At 36.7% G+C, this 22,462-nt stretch overlaps 1 protein-coding gene across 1 annotated transcript in view; it reads left to right on the forward strand.

Moving 5' to 3' along the window:
- antxr1a (ANTXR cell adhesion molecule 1a) overlaps positions 1 to 22,462 on the forward strand; it is a 29,233-nt gene that overhangs the window by 1,367 nt on the left and 5,404 nt on the right. The window contains exons 2-17 of the mRNA XM_038285767.1: positions 1,778 to 1,849; positions 1,938 to 2,009; positions 3,073 to 3,154; positions 3,341 to 3,374; positions 3,924 to 4,003; positions 5,388 to 5,456; positions 7,300 to 7,380; positions 7,828 to 7,888; positions 8,926 to 9,024; positions 13,961 to 14,030; positions 14,150 to 14,228; positions 14,516 to 14,611; positions 16,312 to 16,353; positions 18,591 to 18,686; positions 18,875 to 19,042; positions 19,808 to 19,888. Coding sequence (XP_038141695.1) covers positions 1,778 to 1,849; positions 1,938 to 2,009; positions 3,073 to 3,154; positions 3,341 to 3,374; positions 3,924 to 4,003; positions 5,388 to 5,456; positions 7,300 to 7,380; positions 7,828 to 7,888; positions 8,926 to 9,024; positions 13,961 to 14,030; positions 14,150 to 14,228; positions 14,516 to 14,611; positions 16,312 to 16,353; positions 18,591 to 18,686; positions 18,875 to 19,042; positions 19,808 to 19,888 — 1,282 coding nt within the window. The remainder of the gene's footprint in view (positions 1 to 1,777; positions 1,850 to 1,937; positions 2,010 to 3,072; positions 3,155 to 3,340; positions 3,375 to 3,923; positions 4,004 to 5,387; positions 5,457 to 7,299; positions 7,381 to 7,827; positions 7,889 to 8,925; positions 9,025 to 13,960; positions 14,031 to 14,149; positions 14,229 to 14,515; positions 14,612 to 16,311; positions 16,354 to 18,590; positions 18,687 to 18,874; positions 19,043 to 19,807; positions 19,889 to 22,462) is intronic.

Consider the following 22,462-nt stretch of genomic DNA (forward strand, 5'->3'; position numbering starts at 1 on the left):
CTTCATCTGTATTCCCCTTTTCACATATGGTCCTCCAACAATCCCAGAAACCAATTAATTTTATTGGGATTCAGATACTGAAAGCTGTTAAATTAAACAAACAAAAAAAAGAAATCTTGCTTCAAACTTTTTGCAAGAAGAAATCTGAATAGTGAGAGGTGCACAAGTCCCCCTTTGTCAAACTTTAAAATTTTGTCTGAAAGCTCTAAAAACAAAATTAAAATTGTCTAACTCTTTTTGTACTGAAATAAATACATTAGTGAAGTGCAGAATAGTTCTGGAGATTACAAAATCTATGCAAATCTAAAGAAAATGCTTTTAAAAATTAACTCAAAAATTAAATCAAAAAGTGTCCTTTGAGATTTAGTTCTATATCAACATTTCTCCTCTTCCCATTTTTGTTGTTCTTCATGTTCCCCCACTGTTTTCTTTATCCTGAACTTTCCTTTGCTTCTTTCTACTTGTCAACTCTGCTTTTCTCCATTTCATCCAGATGTTTACACTCTTGGCTCAGCTGCTTGTGCTGGGACTTGTGTCATGGTAACGCTGGAAAAATGTGTGTTAGGAAAACTCAAAGCCTTAAGAATACATTACTAAATCAAAGGAGTTTTTGATAGTAATCAACAGTGACATGCACACAAACCATACAACCTTCTCAAATGATAATTTCCTCCCAAAAGAGCTAAAAAGATCAGCCTTTGTCACAGCCTCAGTGCAGGGCAATGCAACATTAGGAGTAGATATGACAGGAGAGCCTAGAGCTCCCATTTATCTATGTCCTGTCTGACAGAGATTTGATTACACAGCTGGATTCATGAAGGTTTTATCAATGCAACTTTGTGTACAATAACTTCAAATGGTTTCAGTTGCTTAAAAAGGGTTTTGACAGTACCTGATTCCAAAGTATGAGACTGCAGCACTGTTTCAGCTCCACGTAAGACAGTTCAAAGCATACATCAATTTAGATCCAGACTGCAAGTTTATGGACTCAGCTGCTCTTTCTGTATATGATTAAATACTACCTGGAATGATCAAATGTTTTATAGGCTGTTACCAACTGTTGAAGAATTACTAATTCAAACTTTAGTCTAAATGGAAGAAAAAGGCAAAGAGAGGCAAAACAATGAAAAAGAAAAGTTGGAAAGGCTTATAAAGACTTGGATGATTTGCTGGGTTGAGTTCCTCATGACTATAAGATTCTTGCTTTCAAAGCAAATAGATTGCTCCTTTAATCTTAAAACAAAGAATACTGTCTATGTATTTTGAGGGGATTTTGGTGCTATAGACAAACAAAGAGCTGTATTATTATAAATTGATAACAAAGTTACATGATAAAAACTCTTGAAAAGACCAGAATAATTCTGCTTACAGATACTACTCATCCAATTTAGTTTTAGTTATACTTTCCAAAGTAGAATGAGCAAAAATGTTGACCTGTACTTGAACTACGTTGTTAGAGAAATACCTCAGAAGACTTGCAGCCATATTTTCAGTGAAAGATGATCCTACAAAGAAAGGTTGAATATGATTGGATCCCTCACTCTATTGAATTTGAATACCATGCATACTTTTTCTTACACTTCATTATTATATACAATTTGTGCAATAATCTATCATTAAAAAATCTTAATAAAAGGAGATGACATAGAATACAGAAATGAGTAAAGACGAAGAATAAAATGAATTTCTTTTTAAGCCACGGCACTCTCCTTTATCACTGTCATCTCTGTAAATGCTCAAACCCATGCTCACATCTAGTTGTCTGCTCTCCTCACAGATCTGGCAGTGTGCAGAACCACTGGAATGAAATCTACCACTTTGTTGAACATCTGGCACATAAATTCATCAGGTGAACCTCCAGTGTCAGTGGGGATAATGATTGTTAAAAGATGATTACTGATTTAAAAGCTTGTATTTTCCTTCTCTCCTTCTCACAGCCCACAGTTACGGATGTCCTTCATTGTGTTCTCCACCGCGGGGCGGATTTTAATGCACCTGACAGATGACAGGTGGGAGCAGATGTCTTAAACTCAATCATATTCTTTTGCTGTCCTGTCATACACCTTAAAGCAAAGAGGGAAGCTGCTGACTTGGACACATTTAACACAGTTATGATCCATGATTTTTATGACAAGTGGAGAATCCAGACGGATACTTTCTCCTGCAGTTATAGTTTTGTCAGTCTGGGCAAGCAGTTTAGCACTTGGTTAAGACATATTGTGGACAATTTATAATTCCTGAGCAGCAGAGCAAGTTTCATGCTTCCTTCATAAATGTTAAATGCCATGATGTATGGTCTGTTTTTTATGTTATTTGAACACAAAACTAAATTACACATCCCCACCACACACACACACACACACACACACATACACACACACACACACACACACCCACACACACACACACACACACCGACGCACACATATACCACTAAATCAAAACCAGTAAAATCAATTGCCTTTTTAGTTTCACATGAAACTAAACAGGATGCACCTAAATTAAGTTTTATACAATTGAGGACGATTTGTAGATATCCACACCCTTTTGTGAAATAATTTGGACCACTTTGCCTAGGAGCTTTGAAGGTTCTGTTATTGTAGCCCCAATAGCTCCAGTTCCTATATCGTTCACAAGGTCAAAAGTAAGAATTCTACTGAAGGTAGGAAAGGAGCCTCTGGACTGCTGTGCTGATTCCGCTCAGTCTCTAGTCTTTCAGATGATAATGTCAAATCCAGAACCAAAAGTATTCTGAAAAAGAACTAGAAAAAGTTGCAATTTACTCAAATGTAGCTAAAACTTACTTTTAAAACAAGTAGGTTTAACAAGACAAAAATGATTAAAGTTGGACCTCTATTAATGGTTCTGCAGAGCACTGGTTCTATACATCTGTTGTGCATTTCTGGTATTTTAGCAAATGACTTGTATTTTGGAAACTGTCTCTGTGACCAACCCTAAGTGTGTCTGGTTTCAATGCAGAGTTATATTCAGTAATGGATCTGATGAAATAGATATTTAGATCAGATAGCCATATCTTATTATCTGCGTTGCTCCTTTTTGTTTTTTGCACAGGGAACGTATCCGTAAAGGTCTGGAGGAGCTCCATGCCGTCCAGCCTGGAGGAGACACATTTATGCATGAAGGCATCATGAAGGTGAGTGTCTGCATCCAAATGGGAGTTGGCTCAGGCTTTACCTCCACCCCAGCTCCAGAAACAAGCACGGCGCAGTCAAGGATCTGCATGTTTTCTTTGTTTACTAGAAAATGAGCTTCACTCCATTCTCCTCTTGCTTTACCTTTTCATTCTGTTTTTTTTTTTTTTTTTTTTTTTTTTTTACAGGCTAGTGAGCAGATATACTATGGAAACACAGAAGGTGAGTTTTTTTTTGCAAATGTGCTTTCCTAGAAAAAAACAAATAATTGGCCTTCTTTCGTTCCTTCTGGAACCACTTTGACACCACTGTTCTAAACCTTTCTTTCCTTCTCTCATCTGAGCGTGATTGTTTGGATCAGATAGTTAAAAACTTTGTGGCCCTACAAATACCAAAAAACTCTATCCCAACAGGTGCAAAAGTGCTGCAAACTGGTTAACAATGAATATATATAAAAAGCACAACAAAGAGAAAATTAGGCTACAATTCACAAAACTAGACCAACGAACCAAACACATGCAAAAGAAAAGGTCAGCAAAAGAGAAATGCTGAAATCAGAAAATAAAGAGAAACAAACAGTGTAAAAGAACTGTAAAATCCTGCAAACACGAAATTCATTGATGCACAGTAATGTCTATGGTCTGGTCCCATATGAATTGATGGTAGACTCTCCCTAGTGGTACTTAATGTATTTGCAGTGCTTTTGCACCCCTTGGCCACCTTCAATTACCCATGGCAATAAAAAACATTTTCATCTGCTTCTTTGTGCAGGTTACCGCACCGCCAGTGTTATCATAGCGCTAACAGATGGAGAGCTGCATGAGGACCTTTTCCTCTACGCAGAGATAGAGGTAAGACAGAGCAGCAAAACCTAAAAAGAATCTTTAATATGGGAATGATCAACTTATGGGCCAGATGAAATACTGCTATGACGTATATTATCTTTTGATCTCTCCTCTGTCTCTGGGCTCTAAGGATTTAACCGCCCCTCAGATCATTCAGGGATTCTGTGTGCAGTGTCTTTAGTCCCTGCTTTTTTCAATCCATTCCAACTTTATTTATAAAGATCTTTAAAATTTCTCAAAGGACCAAAGTACTGTATGATGAAACAACATAACACTGTTAGACAGACTCAAAAAATCCATACAAGCGTAAGACAAAATTAAAATCAGAACTATAAAATCTATGATAAAATCAAACTAAAATTAATTAAAAATAATGTATCACAGACTAAATTCAACATCTCACACAGTTTAAAAAGCTAAGGCAAAGAGATGAGTGTTTAAGAGCAATTTAAAATCAGACAAAGAAGTAGACAAATTAATTTGCAATGGAAGGTTGTTCAACATTTCTGGAGCTGCCACAGAAAAAGCATGATTGCCCATAAGCTTCCATTTAGCTTTTTGCAGCTGAAGAAACAGCTGATCGGCTGACCTGAGTGAACGGGAGGGCGCATGAAGGTGCAGCAACTCAGAAAGATAAGATGGAGCAAGACTATGGAGAGACTTAAAAACAAATAAAAAAACTTTAAAATGAATCCTGAAATGTGCAGGGAGCAAGTGTAATGAGGCTAAAATTGGGATAATAGTTACGAGTGCCAGATAAAAGACGTGCTGCAGCGTTTTGCACTCTTTGAAGTTGAGCAATGTTAAAGGCACTAAAAACCAAATAAAGTGTGTTACAGTAATCCAGCCTGGTAGTGATAAAGGCATGAATTAATGCCTCTAATAGATCTCTGGAGAGAATGGGCTTTAGTTTGGCCAAATGCCTTAACTGAAAGAAACTTCACAGTTGCCTTTAACTGACTATCATATTTAAGATCAGCATCCACTTTAAAGCCCATTATTATTTATGTCCTTAGACACAAATGAATAGGCTGGTTTGAGGTCCCCCTGAGCTGGAAATGAGCTTATTGGAAATTGTAGGGGGTCCAAATTACATTGACTTTCATCAGTAATCTTCAGTTGCATCATTTCTTTAAAATTTAAAAATCAGCACTCTGTTTGGCATCATATTGTAGCGTAAAATTTCTATTTTATATGGTATTTGAATGTTGTTTAGGCAGTAAGAATACAAAAACAGTGCTACTAACCTGCTTGTCAAGCCATAGGAAAAACAAGGAGTCCTATTTACGGTAATGCTGTGAGTGATGCTGTAAAAAGCAGAGGTATAATTGAAGCCAGGCGTTTGAGCGTCTTCCTGTTTTCACTGTGAATCTGTGTGCATACCTGACAGGCAAACCGCTCCAGAAGTCTGGGTGCCTCAGTTTACTGCGTTGGAGTCAAAGACTTCAATGAGACACAGGTGTGTGTTTTTGAAGTTTCAGTCTCATGACATCAAAGCTTCATGATGAGTAAGTTACAGCTTTAACATCTAAAAACCCAAACCTGTACACTTTGGAAATCCATGTGCAGTAATTTTATATCTGCAAAGAATAAGAAACAGTTTATTATTTAAACTTTGTTAGCTTAATTACTGTAGCATGTCATGCCAATATCACACGTCTTTCTTTTTTCTTGTTTTTCATGGTTAATACCAGATCATTTATTGTTTTCACTAAGACTGGCAGTTCTAAATTTCACAGAACTTTTTTTTTCTCACATTTTTTCATATTACCACTACAATTATTGTTGTATTATTATGATTTTGCCATATACCGTATTAAAACACTATCTGCTCCAATCAGTCTACAGTTGTGATGCTGCTGGAATAACTGATTTTTATGCATGTGTCTCTAAGAGCTTTGAACATCTAGAAAACCTATATTTTTCCAAAATCATCTTCACAAAATTCCGACCAAATGGATAGAAAGCTGCTGTTAATAATAAATGTAGGTCTTTCCAGGAATTCACAGTTGGATTGAAGAATGTACTTTGACTGGGCGTTTTTAATGGTTGAATATGCTTTGATCCTAATCAGCATATGATCTTGATATTCTAGATCTGTCGTTTGGAGGTTTTGTTCCAAAACTGCTCTGAATTTAGCCCCATTAATCTGTCTATTATGTCTGACCTGCCCACCTGTCCTTGGTCAAAGACAAAAATCCAAAAGTGTGATGCTGTTTCCACCAATTCTTTTCAACTAAAGGAAACTTAATTACGTTAAGTTTATCTTTCATTATAATCTGCCTCCTGTACCTAAAAGACAAATATTCATGAATGGTTAAATTAAGTCTTGGTAAAAGTTTTGCTAAAATTTTCAAAATGTATTTGGTTTAAAATATGTTCAGGATGAGGAGGTTTATCACTATACATAGTGCTATGAAGGAATAACCTCTAATTTATGTAATCGGACCAAACCCATGTTGCTCTGTCTCAAGCGCTTTTATAACCTGCTGCCAGGACTTCCTATTGCTTTATTTTTGCCACTTTTCTAACCTAGCCAGGTGATCGAAGCACATAATGAAGAGTTGTACATCAACAGATTCTTACACCTGCACAGTGGATCTCTGCAGCTTCTCCAGAAATATCTTAGGATTCTTGTGTGGAAAAGGGAATAACTAAAATACAAATGTCTGGCTTAATTCTTGAGCCTAACATAGTTTGATAAACTGCAGCATTTGTAAAGTTCGAACATACAACACTGCAAAAAATGTAAATCTAAATAAGTAATTTTTTCTTAAAATAAGTGCATTTTATCCTGATTTCAGTAGATAAATGAGACACTTTGCCAATGGAACAAGACAATTTACATTTGAAATAAGAAAAAACAATTGCATTGTCTTATTTCAAGTGCATTTTATCTAGTTATCTTATTTTAAGTGTAAAAATACTCATCCCATTGGCAAACTATCTTATTTACCTGCTCAAATTAAGGGTAAATACACTTGATTTAAGATTTTTTTTACTTGATTTCAGATTGTTTTTGCAGTGAAGGCAGCATGCAGGCCGCATCCTCTAACCAACCTCTGGGTTCTTCATCAGGATTTATACACGTAGCACTTTGTGTTGGTCTATCACTTTAAATCCCAAAGAAACACAATGAAATTTGTAGTTGTAAAAGGAAAATATTTACAGGGCATTGTCAGCGCATGAGAGAAATGAGTAATGACTAAGCAAAAGCACAGGTTGGATAATCAAATATGTTAAAGCTCCAACACCACCATCTGGCCTATGATTTGAAGCTGTAATGTTTTGTTTTCTTCTAGTTGGCGAAGATCGCTGACAGTAAAGACCACGTCTTCCCTGTAAATGATGGATTTGAAGCTTTGCAAGGAGTTATTGGTTCGGTAAGCTTCCCTCCTCTCCCCCCACTCAGATTAAGCACACAGTTTTAATCGGAAGGACAAAAAGAAGTTTTACTTTATTTCTCTTTATTTATGAGGCTCATGCTAAGATCCTTATTTGTGGAAATCATTGTACTTTTGCACATTTAACAAAATGGAAAAAAAAATTAATAAGCAGTACAGGTCAGACAGCTGCAGACATCTGGATCAGGTTTAGTGCAAAAAAAGGCTGCTGCTTTTTTTAACTCATGAGTGTGCCCCTGGGTTGTGAATTAGGACTCTGTCACTTGTCACACTGGAGATGTTTCTAGACTGTGAAAAATGTGGGGAAAACTAACAGCTCAGTGGTTAATCCAAGCACACCTTAAAGTGCTCTGTGGCTCAAAAATGGATGACGGATTAGAATTACTAAAAGAAGCAAATGTCGTGTTTCTCTGTCTTTCTCCCAAGATTCTGAAGAGGTCCTGTATTGAGATCCTGGCAGCAGAGCCGTCCAGTATATGTGCAGGAGGTAAGAACTCCCTGAAAAAAATTCTAATCTAAATACGTAATTTTTTCTTCAAATGAGCTAATTTGTTCTTGAACTGAGGAGGTTAGCGAGACACTTTGCCAATGGAACAAGATTATTTACATTTAAAATAAGAAAAAACAGTATTGTCTAATTTCAAGTGCATATTATCTAATTATCTTATTATAAGAATGGATATACTCATTCCATTGGCAAATCATCTTATTTACCTGCTCAAATTAAGGTTAAATACATTTAATTAAAGAAATTGTTACTTATTTTTAGATTGTTTTTGCAGTGAGGGGAGTGACAAGGCTTTCGTTCGACTCTGTCTCTGTCAATTTATAAACCCCAACTTTACAACTTGTTTTCACCTTGTGCCAACGACATTTCCATTTCTTCTTCACTGTATTAACTATTGAGAAAAGGAGTATTGTATTATATAGATAAGATTTGTTGCACCTTTGCTTTTTTTGTTAAGTTTACAAAAAACGAAAAATACTGTTCTCATTACAGCAAGTAAGGAGATAAATGAGGATAAATTTGAAGCACAAAATTATATCTCACATATGTTAGCTCAACTATCACATAATATAAATGGCATTTTATCAAAATATTTACAAGTTTTGTGTTTTTAGTTGCGTTCAGACTTGCAGCTCCTGCTAGTTACATCGATTTCCCTAAAATTGAGAAACAGACCCAGTCAATAACCAATCACAGTTGATAAGATGCACCTCATCTCTTCAGCACAATGTTTAATAGAATTTTTTTAAACCAAGAAAATTTTCATTTTTCATTTAAAATGATTAGTTGGATTTTATACACCGTGTATATGAGTTAATGGTCATTCTGATCTAACAGCATGCTTTAAAATGACCGACTTGATTTGGAAAAATATTGCAAAAGCAAATTTTACTTTGCAACTGTTTCCTACTTTCAAGCCTCTTTTTAGGCTTAGCTCTGTTTGCATTTATTGTTCATTATTAAACAGTTGCTGCTGAGTTGATAACGTGTGTCTCTGTCTTATGGTCTCTGACCAGAGTCATTCCAGGTTGTGGTAACAGGAAACGGGTTCCTCCATGCCAGAAATGCGGACAAAGTGTTGTGCAGCTTCCGGATCAACGACACTGTGACCAAAAGTAAGGAAACCATCACAGAAAAACATTTCCTGCCTACACCACATACTGTTAGTGAGCAGCTCAGCGCTGCTTTGGTTACCACTCAGTTGTTTTACAGCTAAATGCGCTGAAATAAGGGAAGAGGCCAGGTTAGTGGTCTGAACAGCTGGAATCATCCATGATCAAACAGAAGCTTAACTGGTGCTACTCACGGCCTGTTTTAAGGCAACACTGGGTTGTTTTATAGGGGGATGAAGGGATGCGAAAAAGGGATAAAAGAAAGGCAGTACCACACACAGGGCAAACAAAGATAAAAGTCTGTATGCAAACAGACCCCCAAGTTTTTACAAGCTTACTGTAATGGTGGTAAAACTAAACCCCCTACTGTGCTTGATAACCATTTTTTCCTGGTTTGGTTGATATAATTTATCAGTATTTTCCAATGTGCACAATTTCTGTTTTTTAAATTTTCTTACGTATTTTATTATAAGCTTACTGTGATAACTGGACATTGAAGCAATTATTGCAAATCTATCATAAATCAGTATTGCTATCTTCCTTCAGGGCAATACGCTTCTCAAGAATGTCTGTACACAATCTTTTTGGAATTTGTTTATTTCCAATCAGAGGTAAACTTTAAATAAAGATAATTGCACCATGTTTGGGTTTCAGAGGGATAAAAGCTTTTTCTTGAGTTCTTTCTTACCCCTTTGAATACTTGGCATGTCTCATCAAATGGTTAAAAAAGGAAAGCAGAACGGTGACACGACATGTGCAAAACAGATGAATCGGTGTTTGAGTTTGTGTTTTCAGGGGGAAAAAAAAGGATCAGCTGAAATAGCCATGCCTGCAGGGAGTTGGCAAGTCTCATCCCAAGCTGTATCTGTTAGGTGACAGATGTTTCAGTGGACAAGTGGGTGATTACTGTGAAACAGGAAAAAACTTTGGATTTGTCTATTCCGTTGTGAGTGAAAAAAAAATGTTTTCTTCAGTTGGATAAAGTATACGACAGGCATGTTTGCCTTTGGCTTTAAGAACTAAAATATTTTTCTTCCTAGTTTACAGCTGTTTGAAAAAGTGCTAATACCCCTTGATTGTTCCCCTCTTAAACAGAGGGGGGTAGAGTACCCAAAAATTATACTTTAAGGTATAGTGGAGGATTTTTGCGAAATTTTGAAATGACCCGCCCCCCTCAATTTAAAAAGAAAAATGCACACAAACAACCCTTTATTTTCTCCCAAGAGAGAACGCCTATTAAAGACATATGAGAGCATTCACGACCCGTATCTCCTCGAGGAGGGGCAGGTAGGCAATGATAAGACAGTTGCTTGGATGGATCTCATCTCAACCATATTTATAGATAAAAAGTTTCCCGGCAAATAAGACTACTGGTACATAAAAAAATCAGGACATGCTTGTATGTGTGTGCTGCAGTGGGAATTGGACGTATTTTCTGGGGAAATAAGGATCTGTGGCCACCTTATTCAATTCAGTTCAATTAATTTTATTTTTATAGCACCAATTCACAACACATGTCATCTCAACGCACTTTACAGTTCACCAGATCATACAGTCAAATTGATTCCAAGTTTTTTATCTAAGGAAAACCAGTTGATTGCATTGAATCATTGACTCAAATACAATCCCTCACACTAAGCATGCTTGTAGCGACAGTGGAGAGGAAAAACTCCCTTTTAACAACAAGAAACCTCCAGCAGAACCAGGCTCAGTGTGAGCGGCCATCTGCCGAGGCCAACCCTTCTATAGCTATACAAGGTTGTATAACTACTAACAATGCAAATTACAAAATATATTAACTTATATTTCCTGGAAGGGTACAATATAGAGGTAGATAACTTTTACTTGCAGTAATATGAAGTGGATTTCTCCAAATAGGATGCAAACTTTACCTGTCGAGTAGAAACTTTGCAACCGAGGCAGCAGTGGGAGCCATGACCTGTGCCTTCAGTGTACGCCATCGCATGAAATAATCTCCAAAAAACACTCTGGTCTTATTTCTCTCTTTTGAGGCCTTTCTCTTCTTCGCATACTTTTTGTATACTCTTTTTCTGTTACGACCCTCTGCCATTTTCAAAGAACCGCAGTGAGAAAGGCGAGCTTCAATGACTGTCTGAAACCGTAGTTCAGCACATAAAAGTTCACATACGCAGAAAAAGATAGCTAACTGAGGACGGGGAACGTAGGACGGCCATACGTAAACATATCACCAGAATGATTGACAACTTGGAGGACCACTTATTTAGATGATCCACCCGGAAATAAAAGATTGTCCTCTATACCTTTAAGTAACAGTAGAACTACCTTAACTTTTTAAAATCAAGTAAAACTTAAGTGTTCAAACAGGATAATTATTTTTTCATAGTTGTGGCTCTTTTCAAAAGCTTATACTTTTACAATTTCTGGACAAAGTCACATGGTTATACCTGATCACTCAACCATTTCCAGTTCAGTTCACACTGTTTTTCCCGTCAAAGACATTTTTTGTTTTGTAAGTTACTAAGGTAAACTGCTTAAAACTCAAATTAATTTCTTTAAAACCAATTCTCTTGTTTTTTTCAAACATGCTGCAGTTTCTTTAGAATCTACTTACTGACTTTACTGGCAGTTATCTCTCATTGTTTATATATTTGTCTTCCTCCGAAGCAAAAATGTCACATATTTTACTGCTTAAGGCTAAACTCTGGGCACTTGCCTGGACCTCGCAATAAAACATGACCTTTCCTGGAGTAACAAGTCCAATAAAACATCATGACAAAGGCTTAGGATGCTTGCCAACTCCTGACCCTTAAAGGATCTTTTGGAAATTGTGCAGACGACAGCAAATCATTTCCCATCAGCTCATAAATTATCATAGGATTTTCTCCTGCATAGCTTCTGCTTTAAAGGGGTTATTTGAGTCCACGCACGGTGCAGAGATACTCTCAGTTGTTTGGCCTTTTTTCTTCTGGCCATTTCAGCCGTTTTTGACAGAAATTCACCTCCTCTACCTCTAATGTCCCTCCTCTGCATTACTGTTTGTGTTTTTAGAACAAACAGCTCTGTTTACATTGTATAATTAAATTGTATGTAAATATTTTTTATTGGTGTTTTATATATCTACTAGTGTTTTTCTAGCTATGGTTTTACTAAGAAAAAAAAAATTGTTTTTTGTTTTTTGTACTGACTTATCCCTTAACATAACAATTATTAATATACTCTCTATTGCCCCTTTCCCACGGGTTTCAGCTAGCATTCTCTACTCCACTGATCCTGCTTTGTAAGCGTTTTATTGATTGTTTTTCCAGTCCAGTACCTGCTTTTTTGGTTCTTTATCATTGAACTAGCTTTTGGTACTTTTGGCAGTCTGGGTGGGTGCATGAAATCAGCATCTCCATAAGGCTTGTTAGCAAAGGGAAGCATGAAGTGTTCTAAAATGGACTCGAGAAAATAACGTGGACAAACACCAGTAGAAGACATGACACCCAAAGTCATCACAACTGTAGACACTTCTTGATGGATTCAGTTCCTGTCCACACTTCTTTCAACCTATGGAACCTTCGTTTTTAAATACAATTCACACTATATTTTTCCATTTTATTAGTCCATGTTTTATCTCTATAGCCCAGCTAAGCCCATTTTGGCTGATGAGTGGCTTAGCATTAGGAGTTGCATCATTTCTATCACGGGATGCATTTGGGCTTTAATATACTGACTCCATGCTCAGTTCACACCTGGAGAAGCTCTCTTAATTCTTGGGGGAATTTTGATTGACAATTCTGTTAACGATGGAGTTATTATTCCTGTTGCATCATTTCCTACCATTTTCCATCTGCTCACCCTTCTTTGATTAAGCTTGAATACATCATTCTGTGAACAATGAACTTCTTATGTGGCTTGCCCTCCTTTTGGAGTGCCATTTACTCTCCTCTGGGGATCTGTCCATTCAGCAGCGTTCCTTATGACTGTATCTCCTACCAACACAGACAAAGAAACATTTTTAGAGACTCAGGAAACACTTGCTTAAACAAGTGTTTTACATTAATTAGCTGATTGTGGAGGCAAACCATTTTTAAAATATATATATATATATATATATATATATATATATATATATATATATATATATATATATAAGTTTTTTACTCTCTACTTTTTTGAGACACTGCATTTTGAGTCCTCATAATTTGCAAAGTAATATTCACTTTATGTATAATGAAACAATACATTATATGAGTTTTTCTTTCCGGAGTGACAGACCAAAAACATTGAGCTTTTCATGATATTCTATTTATTTTTACCTGTTTGCATAGTTTATTAGATTTCTGAGACTGTTCTCCCCTTGTGTATCTCCAGTCTCGCCTTAAATAACTTACCATGGTCAGGCTAACAATCAAGGTTTACTATGGCAATACTAAGCTTAGTTTTTGTGTCTTTCAATATAGGATGGTTTCACCATGTTGTATAGCGGAGGTCTTCAACAGGGGTCCGTGACCCCTAGGGGGTCCACGGAGGTACTACATGGGGCTCCGAAAGTTTTGGTTGATTTTTTTTTTTTTTTTTATATTTCCCCCTGCAGTTTTTTTCCACTAATTGAAATGTCTTTAAACACATTAACATGAATTCAACACACTGAATTAAACAGATAAATGGAGGCAGGAGATGTCTTTCAGTCATCAATGCACACATTCAGCGACACACAGGAGCTCTTTCAAGCTGGGCACCGTTTCATTCACAACACCTGTCCCATCAACCAGGAATCACAATCAGAAATACTTTAATAATCCCAGGGCGAAATTACTTTTGTTACATTAGTTACTAGTTTGATATAACACAATTTCATACCATATATATATAATAAGGGGGTCCCCGCTACATCTCGCATTGGTTTGGGGGTCCTTGGCCTGGAAAACTTTGAAGCCCTCTGTTATATAGTCATTATTTCTGTTGGTTTCTCCAGTGATGAAGCCACTGACTGTTGAGGACACATATCTCCTCTGCCCTGCTCCGGTCCTTCAGGAGGAAGGGATGTAAGTATTTGAGTTCATTTAAATAAACAAGGGGATTCATGGAGACCTTTTTGGTGCTTCTTTATAAGAAAGACAGATTGTAAATTACAACTGAGAATTTTTTCTTTTTTCCTCTGTAGGGCAGCAAATCTTGATGTCAGTATGAATGAGGGGCTCAGTTTTATCTCCAGTTCTGTCACCATTACCACTGTGAAATGTGTAAGTGTAAACTGTCAAGCAGCAGTAGCAGGTTAACGGATTTCTAGTCCATAAGACTGACGAGAAACAAAATATAGAAGAAGGAAATGCACATGGAATATAACCCTTTATTACCTAAAGGCTGCAGTTGCAAAAAAAGGTGTTTATTCAGAATTGAAGCTTTGAAGTAAGTTATTTATTATAGAGAAAAGCAAATGGGCTTCTTGAATACAAAGCATTAAGCCAAAAGATTTAGCTTTTATTTAGGACTGTTTTAAAAGACCTTGCTGATATTCTCTCTGTTACAGTCAGACGGGACCATCCTGGCCGTAGCTTTGCTTATCCTCGTGCTACTCCTGGTTTTGGCTCTTCTCTGGTGGTTCTGGCCTCTCTGTTGCACTGTGGTGAGCTATCTAGAAGCATTTTTCTTGGGTCATTAAAATGTAAAAATGCATTTTTTTTTTTTTAGATTGCATCTGGTCCAATCGTTTTCATTTTAGAGGCCTTTTAAAAATGTTCTCACCCCTTCTTCAATGCATGTCATTGGCATTTTAAGTGGTAGACCACCACAAACAAATATAGGTGTAGCAGAGTGTAAGAAATAATATACATGATTGTTTGATGTATATCTTTTTACAAATGGAAATTTGATTTCCTGAGACAAAACTTTCTAGAGCACATTTTTTGCTAAAATCTTTGCTAGTGTTTTTCAGAATCACATTTTACCCATTCTTCTTTGGAAAATAGCTCAAGCTCAGTCAGGTAAAATCGGAAGCTCCTGCAAAATCAGTTGGAAATTTTTTACCAAAGATTCCTAATTGTATTTAAGCCTGAACTTTGATTAGGCCATTCTAACACATGCTTTAATCAAGGGCATTCCATCGTGGATCGGCCTGTAACCTCTTCAGCAGCCCTGCGTTGAATATTATTCAACTTTAAATCCAATCTAAGCAGTTTCCCTGTTCAAGCTAAATAAAACAATTCCCATAGCATCCTGCTGCCACCACCATGTTTTATGGATTTGCAGTGGTAGTTATTTTATGAGTCCATACATACCTTGTGCTGGAAATGTTAATGTCTTAAAAAAATCATTTATGGTTTCAAAAGATCACAGTAGGCGAGCCCTGGGCTCCCCCTCCTTCTAAATATATTCTCTAAAAGTAAATAAAACTAGTCCACACACCCTGGAATAACTTAAAATAAAAGTAAACAACACTATGGGCTGCTAATGTTTTGGGGTTAATGTATTTATTACCTTGAAATTTCTAAAGAGAAAGATAACGGATCGAAAAAGAGGATTATTCTTGTGAAAAACATATCTGTTATTTAGCAACACATAAGATAACCAGCCTTGAAATTAGACACAAAAAAAAACCCATTGGTTACCAGCAATTGAATAACAATCTCTCCTCAAAATTCTTTTTGCTGTTTAAGCTGGAAAGTTGGAAACATCCAGAGAGAGATGTCAGCTTTTACAACACGGCTTTCTCTGTTCAGTGTTCCTGTCCTTGCTCATTTAGCTCCAAATTCAAGTTTGATGTGCTAAAACGTGTTTCGGAAAAACCATGCAGGGTTACCATGGGGAATCCCAGTCTGGTCCAAGATATTGAAAGCAGGCATAAAAATCCTAAAAACATTATTAAATTGGATTTCAAATAGAAAAGTTTGCATTAATCATGATGATGATGATAAAGCATCAATGCTGTTCATCTGGCAATATGGAAAAAAAAAACATGGTGTTAAAATCAGGTAATTTGGAAAGTCTTCTTGTTAAAATATAATATTAATCTATAGGTAATTTAATGAAGAAATTTGGAGCAGAAACACTACATTTATGAGCTGGTTTCCTTTCAATAAACCTAATTACCAATCCCGGGCAAAAAGAAGATCTGTGATGCAGGTTTTTAGGTCAGCGCTCTGAGCTTGTAAATAGTGGAGAATGAAATGAAAACAAAAGTTCCTCAGCCATATGCTGTTGTTTAACCATCCTGTTGCAAACAGGAGACACATTGCTCTGCATACTATTTAAAAGGTTTGTGATAAATATGTTTCTGACCTCTAACTTGTGCTGACGTTTTGTTTCATGTTTGTTTTGCTCCCATAGATCATCCATGAACCCCCACCACCACCTGTGGAGGAAAGCTCGGTAGGGAGAGCAATGTCTCCGCCTCCTTTCTGTTTATTACAACCAAAACTCCTCATGATTTAAGATCTTAGCAGCTGCCAGTGTTTTAGTTGTGTAATTGCTGTTTAAATGCTGACTTTAACAGTTTAAACCTCAATGACCAGGCCACATCTTTCATTCACGCTCCGGCTCATAACTCTCTTCGCTCGTTTTGGTAGTTCATCAAATCTTATGTAAGTTAGTTAACGTCCGTTGGGATAACAGAAACATTTATTTTCCTCACTGTTTGTGAGTTTAGTTTTTTCAATAACATTTCCTTCACAGTAAGAGACCGAACTCTCATCAGTCAGATGCAACTTTATTGTTTCTTTAAGACAGTGAAACAAAAGTTGAGTTTAATTTCACTAAATTATTGGAAAATTGCATCAATCAATACTCTTAAGACCTTTTATATTTTTCATGACCTTGTAATGACAGACAGCATGATTCAGACTTGCTGGTTTAAATGTGAATGGGAAAAGAACATGTAGATCTATAAAAAAAAAAACGAGCAGTTTAAAAAAAAAATCATATATTTTATTTTCTGAATTGGAACAGTAGGCATTGCTAATGTTATTTTTATTTGCCTAATACAACATTTTTGAGAGAGGTTTTTGGTTGTTAGATCTTTGTTTTATTTTTGCCTCTAATCCAGTCATTTTCACAAAACGTTGGATTTCTCCCAATTACCTTGAAATCTGTCTTTAAAACTTCCCATTTCCCCCCTACAAATACAGAAAAGCCATTTTACTTTAATTTTCAACAAACCACAGGACATGTCTCCAATAATTCAGTTTTTTGTTAACGACTGCATTTCAAATTGCAATCCTGCATTTTTGTGATTCTGGCTTCTTCCTGGCTGAATAATCTTTCAGTTCATGTAGGTACTGGATTTGTTCTATAATAGATTTATCAGCTCCACCCAGCATCTTCACATAATAAAAGTGAAAGCACTTTTATTATTAAGATTAATTCAACAATATGAAACAAATCATATTGAGGTCGTGGACATAAAGCCTTTCTTTCTGAATGATATGATGGACATTTCTATGGTATGCTGGTGAAGACTCTCAGTCATCCAGGTCATAGCCATTTTAAAAAAGTTAAAAAAACAATCAACTGTTTCAAAGTTTGAAGGCATTTTGTTTCCCATCCAGGAAGCTTTTTCAATACAAAATGTCAGAAATAGCATTGAGTTTGAGGCTTTATAGAGTCGACCAAAAACAAAGCCTTGTTTTGGCTTAGAAAACATGCAAATTGAACAAGACGTACGGGTCCGCCCCTTCTGAATGGGCATTCGTTGTTAGTTCTTTGTTAGCCTGCAATACCAAATACCTGTCTATGTTTCTGAAAGGGGGCTCGTTAGAGGGAACTGTTGACCTGGTGGAACAGGCGAGGTGCTCTGCTTCCCTGCATGGGGTCAGTTAAGATAGGATGCATTTACTTTGACTTCATCTCACATGTTGAATAAAAAAAGATGTTTATAAAGTGGATGTTAGTATATTTACATAAGCTAAATATTCAGAATCATTGCTTTTACATAAAGATGTCTAAAAACTATTAAAGCTGACCAGCTAGTAAATATCCATCCCGTAATTTTATGAAATTATGAAGAAGGAAAATAGTGCCACAGGTGAAATATTTGTCTTTTACAAAATCCATAGTGCTCCAAAACAAACAAACACACAAACAAAAAACAAACAAGCAAAAACAAAAAACAAAAAAAAAAAAACATTATGGGTCATAGATTTTAACTTTCCATGTTGAAGTTAATGTGAGTTTTGGTGAAACTTTGCTAAGTATTCATAGCTCTCCCTTTCCCTGTTCTATAAATAAATCAAATAGCTGAGAGAGATGTTTCTGTTAGCCAAAAGGCATGATGTTATAGATGGATAAACATTGAATTCAATTAAGGCAACAGTGTCTCCATTAGAAGATAAAAGTAAATGGCATCTTACAGTCTACTGCAAAAAGCTGACATCAGGAGTTGAGAAGAATGGAAACAGATGTAGTGAAAATAAAATATCCACAGCTCACTGGTTTAAATATGCTGCAATATTACTGTAAGATTTTTGATTTTTTTTTTACAAAGGATAGCAATAAACGTGGTGGGGCATCTGTATGTCTGTATGTACCTGGAGGAAAGTTTCTTATAAGGCAAACACTGAAAAAAATGTATAGATCCATGTTTGAAATCTCTTTATGATGCCCTTTCATAGGATGAGGAGGACTTTGAAACCCCTAAGAAAAAATGGCCGACAGTAGATGCGTCCTACTATGGAGGAAGAGGAGTGGGGGGGATCAAAAGGATGGAGGTATGATGGTGCTAAACTTTGACGCATGCAAATTGGATTCTGCTCAAAAGGAGATCTAAGCGATGACCTCTATGCTTTCAGAAAACAACAACAGCACCAAAACTCTGTTCGTATCATTTCAGTCATCAGCGGTATAAGATATGTCATAATTGGAACTGATTAATGAAATGAATGATGACCTTTACCAGGTCCGCTGGGGTGAAAAAGGCTCAACAGAGGAAGGAGCAAAGCTGGAGAAAGCCAAAAATGCCAAAGTGAAGATGCCCGAACAGGATTATGAACCTCCGACCACTCGGGTTCTCAACAACGGCATGCAGAAACCTGCAGCACCTCGGAAGTGGTACTCACCCATTCAGGTACCAGAGCAGGAACACAACAGCAACAGGCATTTACTGGGCAGACCCCCCCCCCCCCCCCCCCCCCCCCCCCAAAACAAATAAAGTAACTGTGATAATTCAACCAAAGCTACAACTCTCTGCTGCTTAGAATACACATCATACAAATGATTTCTGAACTACTTTCTGAAGTATGTTGTGTGTTTATTTAAAAAAACATTTATAATTTGCTAATGCACTCAGACATGTTTCAAAGCTCTTCAGGAATAAAGGCTTTTTTTCTCAACTGTGAAGACGTGTGAAGAATAATGTGCATTATCTGCGGACATGCTAGCCAGGATGAGGATATCAAAGTAATGACATAACCCTAATGTTGAAAGGAAAAAGCTAAGAGATGTGTGAAGGTAATGATGTTTGGTGACTGCTGGCTTGTGGCGCCTTCCTTGAAGGCCAGTATGGGGTTAATGGATTGAAGCCGTTCCAGTCAGCGGGGGATTGCTAATAGAAGCCAGACTCATTTTGGACTGACCTCCTGGGAGAAAGACTGCAGAGCCAGCAGTTTAGGAGGAAAAACAGCTGTTTTCTGCACACATCCCTGAAATATTTACTGTTTAAAACAATATGAAGAGGCACTTCACAGCAAATGTGAACAATATATGTTTGTCACTTTGAAAATTCTTTAAGAATTTTTTCGAAATGTGAAAAAAGCAGTTTGTCTGTCGTTTTTTTTTTTTTTGTCTAAAGGTTTTCTGCTAAAGTAAGATTTGATATCCCTTTTCTTTGCAGAGCAAACTGGATGCACTTTGGGTTCTTATGAAAAAAGGCTATGACCGCGTATCTATAATGAGACCTCATCCAGGGGACAAGGTAAGCACATAGAAAAAACCCCAACAAGGGTCATATAGCAGGCTTTGCCTTTGAAACCGCCTTGACAGTACTTTTAACAAAAAGAAAATTACAAATTAATGAGTCGCTTGCATTTAAAAATAAGTTGAAAAAAGAAAACAAATAAAGCCGACCAGCTGTCTGCAATGAAGTGTGAACTGAAAGCCTCATGGGAAAACTTGTGGAGAGGGAGCAGAACGTTTGGCTACAGAGCTTTGCAATGCAAAGCTGTCTGGTGAAGTCATTATGAGGAGGCCAAAGTAATGGCTCCAAGGCCAGCTGCAGTGGGAGGGTAATAGTGCAATGACTTCAAAAGTTGGCAGCTCAAATTTTGTGGAAAAAAAAAGAGTAAGTCTGAAGGAATTTTATTTGTGATAATCCTTAACCACAAGAGTTTATGTAATGCTTCGCATTGCAAACGTCAAACAGCAAACTCTGCAAAAAAAGCTCCACATTAACAGTCAGAGAGGACACATACAGCATCACAGTTTAAAAATTTGCAATGTGCATCAATTAACTTCTCATGTTTGCATAATATCCCTTATTTTATACAAGCGTCTTTCTATATCATATACACAACACCATGCTGCTAACACACAGACCTTTGCACACCGTCTGGGCCTGAACTGCTCCCATTGTTTTTACTGTGTAGCTGTGCAGGATGGCACACAGCTGTGTGGATGGTTCAGTTTAACGAAGAATATACAGCTGACTTTAGATTAAATAATATCCATGTGAGCATGACTTAGAGGTGAGATCATTTCAAGTCGAAGAAACTAGGAGCTCTGTTTGATGTATTTTTAAACCTGGACTCAAACCCACCAGGTTCTCTTTGTCTGGCAAATAGGCTGGAAATGTGCACTAAGTCCTGCTCAATGGCAGAAAACTTTCCATCTAAGACTGTGCATATAGAAATATGTGAGCACACAGGTGATTTCTGACTGTGTTAAAGTAGCTGAATGTTTTAGGGAAAGTTTTGCAGGTTTTTCATAACTTGTCATTGTGTGTTTGAACCACTATGGAAAAGCAATTTACAAACAGAAGGTTTACTTTATAATTGTTAGCGGACTTTTACACATTCCGTCACATTGCAATCCCAAACTATTGGAGTACTATTCATTAAGGTTTTGTGTGGTACACCAAAACAAAGAAACAATGACTGGCAAGTGGAAATGAGATTATAGCTTTCTCAATTTTTACAAATAAAAATGCAAGAAATAGGTATGCCTTTTTATTAAATCCTCTTTACTTTCATGGTTCTAAATAAAGTTTAGTTTAAACAACTGCCTCCAGAACTTAATCAGTAAGTTCTGGAGGCAATTAGCAAACAGTTACCACTTTAATCCTAATCTCAATATAAATCCAGCTGTTCTGTCAAGTCCTGAGAGTGTTTTTTCCCAAAGAGCTTTAATGAACTAACAGCATAAATAAGACTAGTGAACTCCGCTGACAGATAATTAGTCTTGCACCAATACCAGTAGCAGGACCCCCATCCAGCACTAAAATGGTGGTATCGGGGAGTACCAACAAATAGGGCACCAATACCATTTTGAGAGCCTAAAATTAACTATTGTCTTCTATTCCAGGTAGGCAATAAAAACTTCTACTGGAATCACTTTGTATTAGTCTTTTTCCTACTTCACAAAGGTAGGCAGCAGCTTGACAAAGCCATGATGGCAATTATTTTACATCCAAGCAGTATGCAGTTCTTCATATATATATATATATATATATATATATATATATATATATATATATATATATATATATATATATATATATATATATATATATATACACACACACACACATCAATTTCAAACAGATGGTATCGAAATTGTATTGGTATCGGCCAATACTGCACAGCCAGTTATCAGGTATCGGTATCGGGGCCAAAAAAATGGCATCGGCTGCTTAACACTACAGATAATAGAGAAGTTTAAATCACTGTCAGAGTACAAGAGCCAAAATTGAGCACATGTCCACTCTGAAACAAGGTAGTGGCAGCATCATGCCGCGGGGAACCTTTGTTTTTCTGATTAGACAGAGAAGCCCAGCATTGTTGATGGAAATATAGATACTGAGGAGCTACATACAGTGAGATCTTGGAAAATAACCATCTAGTAGCTGTGGAGAAGTTGAGACGCTAGTTTCACATGTCGGTAGGGAAATGACCCAAAGCACAAAGCCAGAGAAAGAATGAAGGGTTTAGATCAAACCGTATACAAATATGTCAAGGTAAATATCCAGAGCTAATTTGTGGTGTGACTTGAAAAACCCAGTTTACAGATTTTCATAGAAAATGATCACCGCATTTAACATGATCTAATTTATATTTTATTTTACTTTTTCCGAAATGTTGATAATTTGAAATCTGCCTTACTATCTCTAAATGACTTTCCACTATTCCTCTGTCACATTGTGTTTGTAGAACTGTCCTTCTGTTATCTTTTAGTTTCCTCTCCTGGAACTTACAGCAGTGTTGTTAGTTGTGTTTCAATCCAAATTAAGCGCATTTTGTCTCTTCACAAATCAGTGTGTTTAAAACATTCAACA

The sequence above is a fragment of the Cyprinodon tularosa genome, unplaced genomic scaffold, assembly GCF_016077235.1.
Source record: "Cyprinodon tularosa strain WSP-4 unplaced genomic scaffold, ASM1607723v1 ctg214, whole genome shotgun sequence".
Classification (NCBI taxonomy): domain Eukaryota; kingdom Metazoa; phylum Chordata; class Actinopteri; order Cyprinodontiformes; family Cyprinodontidae; genus Cyprinodon; species Cyprinodon tularosa.